This window comes from Cervus elaphus, chromosome 3 (assembly GCF_910594005.1).
Source record: "Cervus elaphus chromosome 3, mCerEla1.1, whole genome shotgun sequence".
NCBI classification, from domain to species: domain Eukaryota; kingdom Metazoa; phylum Chordata; class Mammalia; order Artiodactyla; family Cervidae; genus Cervus; species Cervus elaphus.
The window spans coordinates 2,101,850-2,117,404 of NC_057817.1; the positions used below are offsets into that span (position 1 = coordinate 2,101,850).

Here is a 15,555-nt window from a genome sequence, read left to right on the forward strand (position 1 = left end):
CTCCTTTCTGTGTTTTACCTTTTATCTTCCAATGTGCTTTTTTCCCCTGTTGGTACAATAACACACAATTCCAAAGTGCCATCTAATGCACTATGCCACTGAGCACCACAGCCAGTGATTTTAAGTGTACTAAATCATCTTCTGGTTGAAAAGAACATAAGCCGAAGAAATAAATGCCTCTTAACTAAAGGCAACGGTCAAAGAAACTTTTGAATGGGTAGTCGGAAAATGCTTTCAGGCCTGCCTATCAGAGCGGATTGAGAACATTTGCGCTAAGCAGAGCCGTGATGTTACGTGAGCAGTGAGAAGGTGCACAACAGCCACGTATTTTAATTAAAATACTTTTATTCTTTTCTTTTAATATAAACATGAGGAAGAAAAACCACACAAGTTGTAGCATCCTTTTCAAAATAAAACTGCAATCGATACTTGAATCTCCAAGCTCCATAAACAACATTTTTTGAGGTGGTAGACTGTAATATTTTATATCCATTATTTATCGTTTATGTCTCTGTCCTTTAAAAATGATGGAACCTGTGGCACTCAATATAATGTGAAGCCTTGCTATAAAGAGAGAAAGTATTTATAGCCCAGAAATGCTTTGTTTACAGGCAAAATTCCTAGGATTATGTTTGAGAAGGTAGGAGAAAGATTTTACATAGTTGAGAACACTTTTTTTTTTTTAATGTTTCACATTTAGGTGACATCATTACCAATTTCCTAAAAGACTGATTACTGGACCTCCCTGTCTTTTAATGGGCTTCCTGGTGGCTAAGTGGTACCCTGTGTTTTAAAAAGCCTGAGGTAAGGGTTCCTAAGATTTATCTTTCCTCAAGTAACAACTTGAACTGACACACCTACAGCCAGGTTAACACGCAGAACAGAAAAGCTGTTTCATGTCGCTTACTTCCCTGTCACTACTACTAGGGTCCAGTTCCTTTCAGTTTATTATCGATAACTAATGCTATTGTTCGTAATTCCTTTACCAAACCTATAAAAAAGAAACTTCCGGGCTCAAGCAGATCAACAGCCCAGCCAGGCAAAGGACTATTTTAAAAAGAGGAGGCCAGGTCTATAAAGATACAAGATATCCTCCTGAAGTCTTTGTGCAATTTGAAGCTTTGATACTTGTAGAAATATAAATGCTACAAACTTACAAAACATCACCTGAGAGTTTACTTGAATTTCTTCTAAACTCATTTAGTTTTGTAAATTTTAAACATTAAGCTCTTAATTTTAATCTTTTGTTTTAGCCTATTGTTTGCCATCTTCAAGAGGGACTGAAACAAAAAATTCAAATTAAAAGCTTAACATCTAAGATTTACAAAACCAAATGAGTTTAGAAGAAATTCAAGTAAACTTTCAAGTCACATTTTGCGTCTGTAGCATTTATACTTCCACGGCAGTGTCCTGGAGTGTCCAAGCACACTGTATTAAAGCTTAAAATTGCACCAAGACTTTTGGGACACCTTCTATTTCACTATCTGCTTATTCCTGGACTAACAGGTTGGCTGCAATTATGAAAATATCCTTTAATACAAGTATTTAACAAAGAGGAAAATCATCAGAAAATGAGAAGCACCATTAGAGTTAACAAGAAACGCAGCAGGGACCCAATAGAAGCAGGTAACAACATACTTTCTCTGCTTATGATCCCAAACATGCTAATATGCTAATAAGTAGTGCTTGCAAAAAAACTGAATGACAAGTGTTATTCAGCAGCTTTTTGGTTTAAACTGATTGCCAAAAATGACTAGCAGCTTCAATGAAATAGGGAGGAAGAATCCTTCAAAACCTAACAGTGCTACAGCAGTCTGTTCCTAAGTGGCTATATGAGTTGTCAGGAGTCCCGTGTTTGAACGGCAATACTGCACTGATTCTAAAGGAATATGCAGCAATATGGGTGAGAAAAATAGGAAAAAGTAAAAGTTATACAGTTAGTGTCTTTAAAGTCTAAAAATTTAAACTATTAAAAAAACCTCACATAGTTCACAGTTATCGGCCTACACAGTAAGCAGATATCTGTGGGTGGGTTGGGAGCTTTTAGCTTTGGAGTGGTTTTTGTAACTCTGTTTACATTAAAAAGGACAGAAGAGTGTGTTGTCTTGACAAGGTCCAGTTTTTTCCTATGACCATAACCTTTGCTGTCTGCAAGTCTCTTGAATTCAGTGTCTTTCTTCTGGGTGAAATACTAACTTTGCTGGTTTCTGAGCAGGAGAGGTGGTATTTCTCCAGTCCTTGTTATGAGGGGTTCATGATGTTACAACCCCTCACCTCTCTCTGTTCATGAGAGGATGGCATTGGAGCGCTGAATACCAATGAAATGATCAGCGCTGAAAGACCTTCTCACAGCAACTCTGCCCACTTTGTATTTGTCTTCACACAGTCTGGAGATGGCCTAAGAAAGTCAATCAGATAGAACATAAGTATAATTGGGGGAAAAAAGTTCCAACCTTAAAGAAAGCAGCATTGATAAGCCACACATCTGCATTCATTTAGGTTGACAGTTGCTGCTACTTTGGATAGCTCATATTTACACTGCTGATTCCCTAAGATAATATTCTTCAAGGGCTATGATGAGATTGCTGGGGCAGGGAGGAACATATTTAAAAACTGGGTTCCCAAAATAGGCCCCATCTAACAGCAATATGATGTTACCTACATACTAGGTCCTTAAGCATAATGAACACACCTGAGCAAAATCAGTGTTTACCCAGCTATTCAACTTCTATTCAGTCTTCATTATTTACTACACTACAAACATTTTAATGAGGGTAGGTGTGTGTTGAAGGCAAGAAAGGTCTAGTGATGAAGCACTACAAGGTGCTATTTCACATGCATGTAAATTATTGTAGAAAAATGTCTTATTTCTAAAGTACCAAGGTACCAGAAAAAGTGTCAACTTTATATGTATTCATTTCAGTTGTAAATTTTGCTGTATACCCACCAGAAATCACAAACTACTTCAAATTACTCTTCAAATCACTACTACAAATTCCTTCATCCCATGTATGTTACCACTTCCATTAAAAACCCACCTACTTTCTACATCCAGTTTCTGAACCCACATTCTAATTTCCAAGTATAGGTCTCACAGGTTAGCCCCTGATGCTTCTGGTCTAATAAACTCATGGGGCTGAACTGTGATACACAAACACACACTACAAGCTCAGGCAGTTAAGAATGGTAAGTAATTATCAATGTACATATGATTAGGGACACAATTATAAGAATTATTCCTGTATGGTTATATGTAAGTGTGGAGGTTCAAATGGAAAACCATTAAGAACAATTAAATCTGATTTAAAATATTCTGAATTATGGTTACATAAGAGATATCTGTAATTTTTTTTAAAAAATAATGTGATATCTCTGTCTAACCCATAAAAGACACAGGGAATAAGATGCCAATGGGTTAATAAGCTCTGCAAACTGTCAGTCACTGCAGAGTGTAAGTCAGCCACAGACGCTGGCTTTGGTGGCTGACAGAAAACCCAGTTAGTGAATCCCCAGTCTTACCTCTAGGCTCTGTGCTCTTTCTGTGCTAAAAGGAGCAATTGGAAAACTCAGGTTGTCGTCATCTGCTAAGGAGAAAAGGTCAAAGTAGTATCTGGCATAAACACTGGTGGAAACCTTAAGATGAAACTGGAGGAGCTCCACAAAGTGCAGTTCCGCCTCATTCCTGGGGGAGGAGAAGACAAAACCAACATAGGACAATTTTAGTCAACTGGGCTATCTTCAGAAACCCCATTCTGTGCCACAACAGCTCTAAATACAGCTTGGAAACAAATAACGGCTCCCCAGCTGGATTAATACACTCATGTTCAAACAAGGGACAGCTCTTGGTGGTTCTTCCTGCGTCCTGGCACTTGGAGTTTGGGACAAGGGGGGGAGGTTACGGCCCTCTTATGCACCCATGCTGCTGACTCGGGGGCTCATTCCTCAGAGTTCCATCAGTGCAGCTGCGCATTCATGCTCCACGCTCGCTCACACGGCCCCGCTACAGTCATCAGATGACAGGAATGATGTGTGCTGTTTACTAGCTCTGGAGAACTTGCAGACATTCCCACAGATAACAGGAAGGGGCTTATTGAAGTAGAGACACGCCAACAAAAGGAGTAGGCACATCACCACGGCAACAAATGGGGCCATGGAGAGCCACTGCTATTATCTCTGAGGGGAGAAGACTCTTGAGGCAACAAGGATTCATCTCAGATAAATAAATAAATAAGCTACACTCGATGCGAAAGGGAATCCCCTCCCCCCGCTCCAGTGCAGGGGACTGTGGCAAAGGGCAGAATGCAAGTTTCTGTTCCTCTTAATCCCAGTAGGACCAGAAGGTGTTCCTGGGACAGGATGGGATACACTTTTCAAGCTATGGGAGGCAGTAGGATTAAGGGGAGACGTCTTGGCTAGACTAAATGCACCTGAGCAATGACCCCGATGGAGCAGTTCCCCCTGCGCTCCGTCCGCCGGCCCTGACTAGGACAGAAGGTGCATAGGCACGCAGGGGGCGAATTCAATGAAGTGGGAAAGTAGGGTCCTGGGAGCAGGTCTTTCCTGTGGGACCATACACAGTCATTAGCTTGTCTAATGTTTAAGTAAATAAAATCAGAGTAAGTCTTACCACTTTCACAGCAATCACTTTAAAGAGTTAATTATATACAAATGATAAATACCCAGACAAATGAAAGTGACTTATTTTTCAAAATATTTGTTTCCTGGTTTTAAAGTGTTAATATTTTATCCATTGGTAAGTCATCAAATGTTTGATGTTCTCCTGCATGGAGAGCAGAGTGTGAGCAGAAATGAGGTTTCTCATTTGCTGAACTTTAAACCTAACTGAACCTACCTCCAAAATTAATTTCCTGTTCATATGGCCATAAGTCTATAGAAATGTAAAACAGATAATGTTTTGATAATCAGCTAATGAGGACTTAATTTATTATGGGAATAAATGCACTTCACTATCCCTTTTATATTCTCTTCCACTAATACATTTTAATTGTGTGGAAATACAGTACTTCATAGGATTAACATGTCTATTAACAGAGCTTTACTTACTGAAGAAAAAGGCATTAGGACTACAGAATACGCTTCTGCGTTTTTTTTTTTTTTAAATGACTAGATGACTGAAGAGCATGCCATTTATAGGCGCAGCAAATTTTCTGAACAGCAGCTGCTCAATATATTCAAACAAGATACATGAATGTTAGAAAACTTTTAAGGAAAAGCTGATAGATGCCAATTTTTCAATTTAGACTCAAAATGAGACCATTACAAATAGCAGCCAACAGCAGGGGGATGAGACAAATGTGACTTGAACACTTGGCTGTAATGCTTTCCAGTTTCCAAAGATCATAAACAAAAGCAACCTATTACGAACATAGCTCCTGGTGATTCTGTTGTACACAGAAAAGGGCTGTTTACAATTAGCTTCTTCCTGTAGCTAGACACTGCCATCAGTGCTATTGGGCTCACATCTATGAACATCCACACACTTCCCTGCATGTTCTCTGATGCTGTAACTGGACCCAGAGCCCCCGTCAGCTTAGCTGCAGGTTCTGAGAAAATTTCAGCTGCCATCATGGCAGACCTGGTGTTTATGATTACACATTTTCCTTCCTTCAAGGAACCAGTTTAAAGATGGATGATAGTGGTGCTCAACGTCACCTTAGTTTCTACAAATTCCAAAAGTACTTCTACTTATCTCGAATTATCTGCCGTCACACTAAGGTGGCTACCAGCAATATCACCATGACACTTTCTATCATCAAAGTGGACATTTTCACCAAAAGCCACTTTGACAGCTACCAACAATCACTGGTCCCTTCTCTTAGTCACAAGCTTCTTTGCTTCAGTTGTAAATATGCACTTTGGTAAATCTGAATTAAGAGTCAGGGGCAAAGGGAACAAACTCTTGCCACTGCCTGCCATGACCTTGATCGTCCTCTGCTGTTCAGTATAATAAAGAGGTGCCCCTTTACGTTTTCCTAAATGCCACCCACAAGGACATTTTTCCTGTCAAGTGAGCACTTCTAGAGTCTGCTGCAAATACCTCTCTGGTTCCTGCTGCCTCCCACCCTCGAGGCCCTTCCCTGCAGCCAGACAGCAAGCCTGATGTTTCACGCCCATGGGAGCATGCCATCTGTGAGGAACCCCCCAAGTTAACTCGAGGCCCCACCAAGTACCACTGTGGTTGCTGAGTGCCCCGGGTGAGGCCCCACTGACACTTCCTGGGCTATCTGAGACAAAGGAGTTTCCTAACTCAGCAGACCTACTTCTAAACATGGGGAACACTCCTGACAGTGGAGGAGACAGAACACAGAGATCTGAAACCTTTCTATTTGGTCATCTGTACATCATGGTTTCCGTAACAACAGAACCTTAGAGACAACCTCAGATTACAAAAGAAAAGACCTGCAAAAACAAACATACAATGTGTGACTCAAGTTGAAGTTATAACCTCAGTAGTCTGGAGGTGCTAAGATCTCAGCAGTGACCACTTAACTTCCAAGGCCAGACATGTGTCTCTTAAAAACAGACTGGACCTGGTAGACAGCTTTAAGAAAGACGTGAAGTTATTTACTGCATCATGTTGTTCTGGTAGTGAGCTTGTAAAATGGCAAAAACCACCAGAAAAGTAATTTCAATTTATCAAGCAGAATATTACAACAGTAACACACCAAGATTTAACTAATTAATGATGGGAAATACAAATGGTTATACTACAGCTAGACAGAAAGAAGTCTAATTTTATATTTATACCTAATTCAGCTCTCTGCGCAATGTAACATTTCTTAAAATGTAACATTTCTTAAGCTGTAAACTTTATGGGAGCAAATAAGGTATTGGAAAATGGTTAGACAGTTCACCGTAACCTTACAAACTCACATGTCCTCAAGTGTAATGTCCTTTAGGATCTGGCAGTAGTCCGAAATAGCCTTATCGTCCCAAACCTTGGAGGCAAGAAGAATGGCTCCCAAAACAATTCTTCTCCAGTTAGTGGGGCAAAGGTCGATCTCAGCATAAGTTAAAAGCCTTTCTAAGTAAACCTGCAAAAGTAGAGGACTGACCTTTGATTTTAGTTCAGTTTAAAAGCTGTCATAGAATTGTTAGGAATGATAGGTTTCATCTGTTTTTAACATATCTTTTATTCTTTGGTTCTACAGAGACTTTTGCTTGGCCAGCCAAGGCCAAAGGCCAGGTCACAGTTGTAAGGCAAATATTTCTGTCAGTCTGGTATTTCTACTCTGCCCATGTGAATTTCCAACCCAATTTTGGTCGCAGGAATGAAAGGACATCTCAGCATTCTAAAGACAGGCATTGTGTTATTACCTTCCCACTTGTAAAAGGCAGCACGTATGGCCCAGCATTGATTCAACCGTTCAGTAAATGCTTGAGTGCCTACCGTGTGCAATGTACCTACCATACTGGTGGTGGGTACGTGGCAATTTTACATAAAGCTTGAGTATGTAAAACTCTGGTAAGACTGAGCATTTCTTTATCTTCTCTTCAGAGGGTGAACTTGAAGATAATAACTGGTGGTCAAGGAGCCTCCCAGGTCAAGGAGCCTCCTTGCTGCGCCCCACAGGGCAGGCAGCACGGAGCAGCTGTGCTTTACACTCAGGGCCTCTTCAGGGAAGATTCACGCACAAAGAGCTCTTTGTTCACACCCCGATTTTTCACATCTCCATTATTTCATAACTCACTGGTCTTACATATTCTGCAACTTAGTCAATTTGTTTGGTTCTAAGGTGGTTAAGAGCTGCCGATGTCTGAATCCCTGGGGCTCCTCTAAATCTGCCAGGTAGTTTGTGAGATGACTTCATGGCTTCTTTTATATGTGTCAAATGGCTATTCTATAAAGAACCAGACCAAGTTAACAGCTGAGTAAAGACTAAAGACATAAGTTGTGATGGTGTTACCTCTGCAGAAGAAAATATATGCCATTTGACAAAAAGAAAAATGTCCCGTTATCAGACTGACAGCTCCGATCTGCCAAAGCTCTCCAAACTCAATTGTGTTTCAAACACGGTTACTGAGATTATATACTCTTAGTGAACTTCTGCACCCCACTCCCCAGAGAACTCCACACGCGCCAGTACTCTCCAAGAACGAGTCTCCCGCAGGGTCCGCCCCTCTGCTGTATTATGGCACTGACAGAGGCAGTTCAGCCTTAGGGGCAGTCCCTCAGCTTCCTCTCAGCTTCACTAAAGGCAAACCTGGTCTCATTTACACCACTTGCCCTCCTGTCTCAGTGGAAGTTACACTTCTTTCTTTTCCCTGAAGCTAACTCTTCTATGAATGAAGTCAGTCCCACCTCTCATTTCTGCAGAACACTGTTCCCACAATTCATCTCTTCTTGAACAACCCCCTCTCTGTCAGAGATTTTCTCCAATGTTTTCTTACATGTTCTCAGCCCATCCGTCACCACCCCTTAGAACACTTCCTTCAGGAAATGTTCTGACACTGGCTCCTCATGACCCATCCTCTCCTTAGCCCATCTAGTCTGCCCCTGGCCGCCACTGCCCCCCTGAAACTACTGAGGCATGGTCACTGCTGCCTTCATGACAAACAGCCAGCACTCTTCATCACAGCGCCCCACTCCCCAGGCCTGCCCTCAGAGCTGAGAGACACTGCCACACGCCTGGCTGCCGGGACCAAAGACCTCCACTTGAGTTATCTCACTACCATCTGTTGGGAATTCTTATCTCCACTTTCACTGGTCACCTGCCGGCTCTGCTCTTCTGTCCGTCACTTCTGGCTTCTATCACTGCCATTGCCTCCTAACTTCTCTGCTTCCACTGAAAGCCAACCACAGTCTGTTCTCCCCAGAGCAGCCAGGAGAGCCTCTCAGATTAAGTGCACTTCACGGGCCTGCTCAACATCTGCCAGGGCTCTCCCATCAAACAGGTCACTTCTGTGGCCTGCTAGTCACGAGGCCCTGGGTGAGATGCCATCGTCCTTCTGTGCCCTCATTGCCTGTGCCTTCCCTCATTCCCTACTCTGATCACAGCGGCACCCTGCTGACCCCTCAGCACAGAACCCGCTCCTGTCTGCGCCTCGTGCTCTGCCCCCTGCCTGTGCTCTCAGGCCCCTCATCTTCCTCAGTCCAGCCAGGTCCTGGTTCAGATCTCACCTCTGTAAAGAGGCTCTTCCTGGTCTTTCTAGCGTGCATGTGTTAAGTCGCTCAGTCGTGTCTGACTCTGTGACCCCATGGACCCGTCTGGCTCCTCTGTCCATGGGGAATTCTCCAGGCAAGAATACTGCAGTGGGTTGCCACTCCCTTCTCCAGGGGATCTTCCCAAACCAGGGATGGAACCCAAGTCTCCTGCACTGCAGGCAGACTGCTTCCTGTCTGAGCCACCAGGGAAGCCCCTCGAATCTCTCCATCCCTTTACCTTGCTTTCTCTTTCTAGCTTTCACTACTACTTCAAACAGTCATCTTTTTAAAAATACCCATTTTAAAAAGTCTTACACACTGTGGTACACCCGATACTTACACACACTGTAAATGAACCATACTCCATAAAAACTAGAGAAAAACAAAACCCTTATGTCTGCTATACTTACCTCAGAAAGGCAAGAACTCTCCTCTATGCCCAGCACTTAGAACCGTGACACGGGCAGGCATCTGGTGCCCATGTATGCCCTAAGGAGTTCCTTGGCAGCACTCAGCACGTGCACCATGCTCTCCTTCTTCAAGCTCTCCTGGCAGCTCTTCTGATTCTGTCCTGGGTTTCCTACCACTCCGGCCACTCCTCTGGGGATGTGTCCTGTGAGTGCTGACAGTCCCCACAGATCTATCTTCTCCTCAACTTTTATTTAACGTACTTTCTCTGCATTTGAACAGCTACACGTAATTCCCTGCCTCTTGCTCAGCTTCGGGCTCCAATCCCATACAGTCAAATGACTGCTAGACACTGTCACTCTGCTGTCTCACAGGTCCATCGGGCTTAACTTGTCTACAAAGAAATGCCCCTCTTCCAACCCACACACCCTCTCCTGCCTGCATTTCCCAGCTCTCCACGTGCCAGCGCCACTCCCGCCTCTCTCAAGCACATGCCAACTGAGCCCTGTACCTGGCTCGCAGCTCCAAGAAAAGGCCTGCGTCTGACCCGGGCCCACTGAGGGGAAGCCTCCTCTCCTACACTCTGCCTGCAGGGGCGCGGGCAGCGGTGGACGCAGGCCCTCCCTCCAGACCATGCAGCTGACCTTCCCCTATGGGTTTGCTATAGGGAGGAGTTAGGCAATCCCCACTACCTCTCAGCTGAATATGATGTATTAGTCAAATGATGAAATCTTACCACAGGAATTCAGTATGGATGACAGAAAGGTCCTCACATAGCTGGAGCTCGGCAGGCTAACCTGAGTAAAGCCTTTCCAAGCACTGCTGACACCCCAGTCCTGGGTACCTTCACACGCCGGCACCAGGGGACAGTAGAGATGGTTAACACTGTCGTCCAAGGTCAGGGAGGTGAAGGCAGTCAGTCTCAATCAAGACACACATCACACTGCCTAGGCAACACAGCCTGAGACTCAGAAACACACTGAATCTACACCTGCCGTGGGCCAGGAAGTTCAGTGATCGCCTCCATCCTACCACCCAGCACACTTTGCCGGTGTGCGCCTGTGTGCCCTGTGTGTGCATGCATCCTGAGGTGTGGAAGGAGAAACCAGAAGTCTCTCCTGCTGCCTTTAACATCAACTGTTTTGTGATGAGAAAAGCAGTGGCAACATTTTAAATCATGATGATTACTAAAGCTCAAATCTGTATGTTTTCATTCCTTTTGATACATTTCTCTTTAATAAAGTTCTGATGATCATTTCAGGAACCTACTTTCATTTGAAAAACAGGCCCATACCTTCTGTACAAGAAAAAAATTTCTAGAGATGCTTCTATTAAGAGAAAAATATATTACCAAAGTCACTATTGCACATTTAATAGTAGCCAGCTGGGCGGCACTGAAGAGAGCATACACAAATCTGTAGATGTATTTGGGTTCAGGATCATGCTGAAAGTACTCCTCCGGAACCCTTTCTCGCTGAAAGAAGAAAAAACACAGTGTTAAGTATCCACTGAAGAAAAATACTTAAAAGTACCCTCAAGATAGCAATCTTCACACGTGGGCCCACGTGCTACTTAAAATAATTTTGACTAGGTGACATATCTTGTAGTCTTTTAAATATAAACAATTGGATCCTAAAGTACCATAGTGATTCAATACTCACTACCATTCATTAAAGAAAAATGCAAGCACAACCTCAGAAAATGTATTTTCACCTTCTTCCCCAAAGAATTCTAACCAAATGCAAACTCTTTTTAGGCTCAAAGTCTTGCTGATCATTGTACGTCATCAGACTTTTCTGCAGTCAACTATGAAAACACCTTTCCAGTGTCCTGTAACCAGAGGCTCTAAGAGTGTGCTCTCTTACACAGCGGTCACCAGTCACATGTGTCTACTGAGCACCTGAAGAAGTGAGTTTTTAAACCCTGTCATTTTAATTAGTTTAAAATTTAAACAGTTTTTAAATTTTCTCCTTAGAGGTCTTACATATGTGTTAGGAAATGTTTATATTGTGTGACGCTATGGAAAATCATCCTTTAAAAACCTACATTTTCTGTTGCTTGTGTATGTTTACTTACCTGCTCATTCGTCATACAAAGCGTAACTTGGTTCTCATCAGTCACACCCCTGACACAACATGCTTTTGGTAAAATTACTTGACATAATATGGGGTGGGGGAAGAAGACTTAAAGGAAGACAATCTTGGCTTTGAGCTGGAGGCAATAATTTTCTTCTAGTAATTAATTTCAAAGCAAATCAGCATGAAATAAACACAACTGTAATAAGAGAAAAATACACCTTCAATAAAAGTGACACTTACTGTGAGTGGATGTGATCTCTCATCAAAAATGTCCAAGGACCTATTAGAATCTCTATAAAATAAGAATGTGTATTTTAAAAATTAATTCAGGAGTTACTAGCTTAGTAAAATATCTGCTAAAAGTAGAGAGAGGAGTAGAGGAAGCTTAACCTTAATAAAGCAAACAGTTTTACATATTCTCCTGGATTCTGCCCTTAGAAAGGTTTTCTGACCTATTTTATACTCAGTACACCAAGTTGCATGAAATCTCTTCTATAACCAGCCAGAGCTGCCTTTACCCACACAGACCCCTTCTAACAGGCAATGTTCGTAGACCAATACATTTCCACTTCACTAACCTCACAATGGAATATACAAGAACATTTTATAAAGTGGTAGTAGTAGGCAATAAAGTCTTCTAACTTCAATGAATGTAAATATGAGATTCATGATTTTTTCTTGTCTCCACCCCGCTTTTGTTCTTCATATTATATTCTTATTGTTTATTTCTTCTTGTCTCTTTTAAATAGTTTGAGTTAAAAATTTTAATTGTCTTTTAAGAGAGACCAGGCTTTTTCTTTTAAATTCCACCACACTACTACACTGTGCCCATTTAAACAGTAGTTCTGCAAATGTGGTCTATAGGCCTCTATAGGAATCTCCCCTGGCCCCTCTTCAGAAATCCTGTAAGTCCAAGAGGTCAAAACGTGTTTTATAAGAATACCAAGACATCACCTGCCTTTACCCTGTTTGACACTTAACTATGATTGTATAAAAGCAAAAGTGGGTAAAATTGCTCATTTCTGAGTGTGAATCAAGGCAGTGGTATGAAACTAAATTAGAAGTCATTCACTTATTCCTGGCCAAATGAATGTAAAAAATCTGCTTCACTTAAGAACATCCATGATGAAAGAGTAAAAATTAAGTGTTCTTAAACCTTTACTCTTCTTCTTCATATTCTGAGTAAGCGGAAAGTATGCATTAAGCGCTTGTATGGACTGAAATATGGCTGTGCTAAGGAAGAGCATTTGTAACTTACTGGTAACCAAGTCACTTTCTTCCCCCTAGAACATCATATTTAAACCACTTTTTTCATGAAACGCCAATTGACAGTCATTTTTTCAAAAATGAACAAAGTGAGCCTGTCACTTCAAAGAAAACTCTAAACTATTTGTTGCCAATGATAAAATTCAAACCATCAAGCTAAAAATATTAGGATTTTTGGAAAATTTGTACCTTCCAGTGTGTTATTTATGGTGAGCTTGATTTATCAATACTTAAAGACTTTCCTGATAAGACTGGTAGTGATACTAACAAGAGTGAGTTTTTGACACTGTCTGAAGACATGTGAACCAATACTTTGCAAATGACAATGTATAATATAAAATCATGTACAGATAAAAAGATCCACTCAGTATGCATGACAGATCAATGGGCATTAATTTAACATAGTATCTACCTCAAGTTCACTGATAATGACTTGGAACTCCATCTTAACTAATTTAATAAACTGGCACATGTGGATTTTGGGGACAGTATCAAAGAATATGTCCAATTATCTCAAGGCTTTAAAAATTCACCTTTTCCCAACTATATGTCTGCATGTAGCTGGATCTTCATATTGCTTCTTCAAAGCAAATGACTGAAGACAATGTTGACATGAGAATCAACTGTCTCCTATTAATGAGATACTATCCTCTCCACTATTTTGTTGTGGAAAATGGTTATTTTTCATTAAAAAAATGACTTATGTTAAACACTGGGGTCCCCAGTCAGATGGTGATCTCATCCCTCAGGAGACAGTGTTCCTGTCCTAATGTGGAGAGAAGCAGAACACCTTACTTGCACCTACAGAGCAGAGGCCGGGGTGCTGCTAAACACTCTGCGGCACACAGGGTGGCACCCCACGCCAAAGCCTCATCCGGCTCAGAACTTCAGCAGTGCTGAGGAAAGCCTGTTTTCACATACAGTGGATTTAATTTTTTAAATTTTAAATTTCAATTTCTAATACAGTAAATATCCATGTAAACCACATAAAACTTAAAGAATTAAGAGTCTCAAAATAAAAATAAATGATTCACTTCAATACTGTAATGAAAGGACTCCTAACAGTAAAAGCTTACTCTAATACTGTCCATTGTTATTAACACTAAACTTGATACTGTGTAAATTAATTAGCTGGAATAACAAGACAGGTTTTAAAAGAGCTCACCTGTTTTTTATGTGGTTATATATTTCTAAGCTCACCCTGTGGAGGAAAAAAAAATATTGTAATAATTGGTTTTTATCACATTAGGCCTGAAGACATTTTAAAGGGTTGGTAGAGAGGTAAGACCATCCAGATGCCCGGTGGCCCCCACACCCCCTAATTCAGAGCAGTACCCATAGGTGGTATCCCCCATGTTTTAGGTTCTTTGGCTTTTAGCAAAATTAGGAGACCCAAAATATAGATGTGCTCTTAGAAGACATGTTTGGGTTGATTATTATAATATATAAATTCTTACATATTTCCCCGGTCATTTGTCCTTCTATGCACAGAATCTTTCATCCCATACAAGTTACATCATCTATCCACATGGTTAAATTTAAGCCATACAGATTTTGTGCGTGTGGCTTTTTGTTAGGCACTGCATTTCAGTTGATTCCGTTCGGTAGTCCCCCTAACACATCTATTTTCCGTTATTTCTCTAAAAGTAAGTAATACAAGTGCTCCATATCAAATAAAATGGATTTAAAATCACTTTCACACATAATTATTAGAAAATTTAATAGCAAAATTTTATAGTCACAAAATTGATGATAGGCCTAGTTATCCTGAAATAAGCACTGCTAATAAGGCAGCACAATACAACACAGTACACTATTAATGACAGGTATTTCCACATTATTTTAAATAAAGTATTAACTAACCAACAGGTACAAGTCCTCAGATAGTTTTTACACTACTATAGCCCTAAGTTATTCACAGATGCTGTGTATTAGGCAATTAAGGGGTTCTCTGGTTAAGTTATTTGCTTCCCTTTGTTCTCAGTATCTAAAATGAAACTCAAAATAATAGAGAGAAGGCAAATCTGAATTTTGTAACTCCTCTATAGAATCTTAGCATTTGCAGAAAGGCCTGTAACACTGTTAGCATCAAAGATGGATACTTCTATAGTGCTTCAAAGTTTCTTCAAATTGATTTTAAAGTCACAGAATTAAAAGTTACACGATAAAAAGGGCAACTGAACCTAATATGATACTTAACCCATTTTACAAATAAGAGAATCAAGGCTTAAAATTGACTTACTCAACGTCCCACCAGTTATCAGAAGTAGTTCTCTTTCTCCTACCCTCAAAGCAGAGAGTGGTTCCCAAGGTCAGCTGCACACTGGATTACCCGGGACGCTTTAAACACTGCCTGGCTTCTGCTTCAAAATGTTCTGATTTAACTGCATTAGGTACGACCTGGGCAACAGGATTGTATTTAAAGCTCCCCAGGTGACTGCAACGTGCAGCCAAGTCTAGGAATGAATGAGTCAGGGTTAAGATCAGAATCTCTCAGGATGCTTTTGTCTATGAAATCATGCCTCACACATCATTCCTCAGCTTGTCAAAAGGGGTGTGTGTGTGAGAGAAAGAGACACAGGGACAGAGAGGCAGATAGACCCACAGACTGTGTCTTGAGGGCAGGGAGGAAAGGTG

The 15,555-nt window shown here is 41.2% G+C and overlaps 1 protein-coding gene across 2 annotated transcripts in view; it reads right to left on the reverse strand.

The window, feature by feature from the left end:
* Positions 1-325: 325 nt before the first annotated feature.
* Positions 326-15,555, reverse strand: part of LOC122679135 (cyclin-Y-like protein 1) — a 38,477-nt gene continuing 23,247 nt past the window's right edge. For both annotated transcript variants that reach the window (XM_043879365.1, XM_043879375.1), the window contains 6 exons: positions 14,084-14,119; positions 11,893-11,944; positions 10,926-11,048; positions 6,895-7,055; positions 3,520-3,682; positions 326-2,398 (listed from right to left, as the gene is read on the reverse strand). In XM_043879365.1, the coding sequence (XP_043735300.1) occupies positions 2,285-2,398; positions 3,520-3,682; positions 6,895-7,055; positions 10,926-11,048; positions 11,893-11,944; positions 14,084-14,119 (649 nt within the window). In that variant the 3' untranslated portion in view covers positions 326-2,284. The remainder of the gene's footprint in view (positions 2,399-3,519; positions 3,683-6,894; positions 7,056-10,925; positions 11,049-11,892; positions 11,945-14,083; positions 14,120-15,555) is intronic.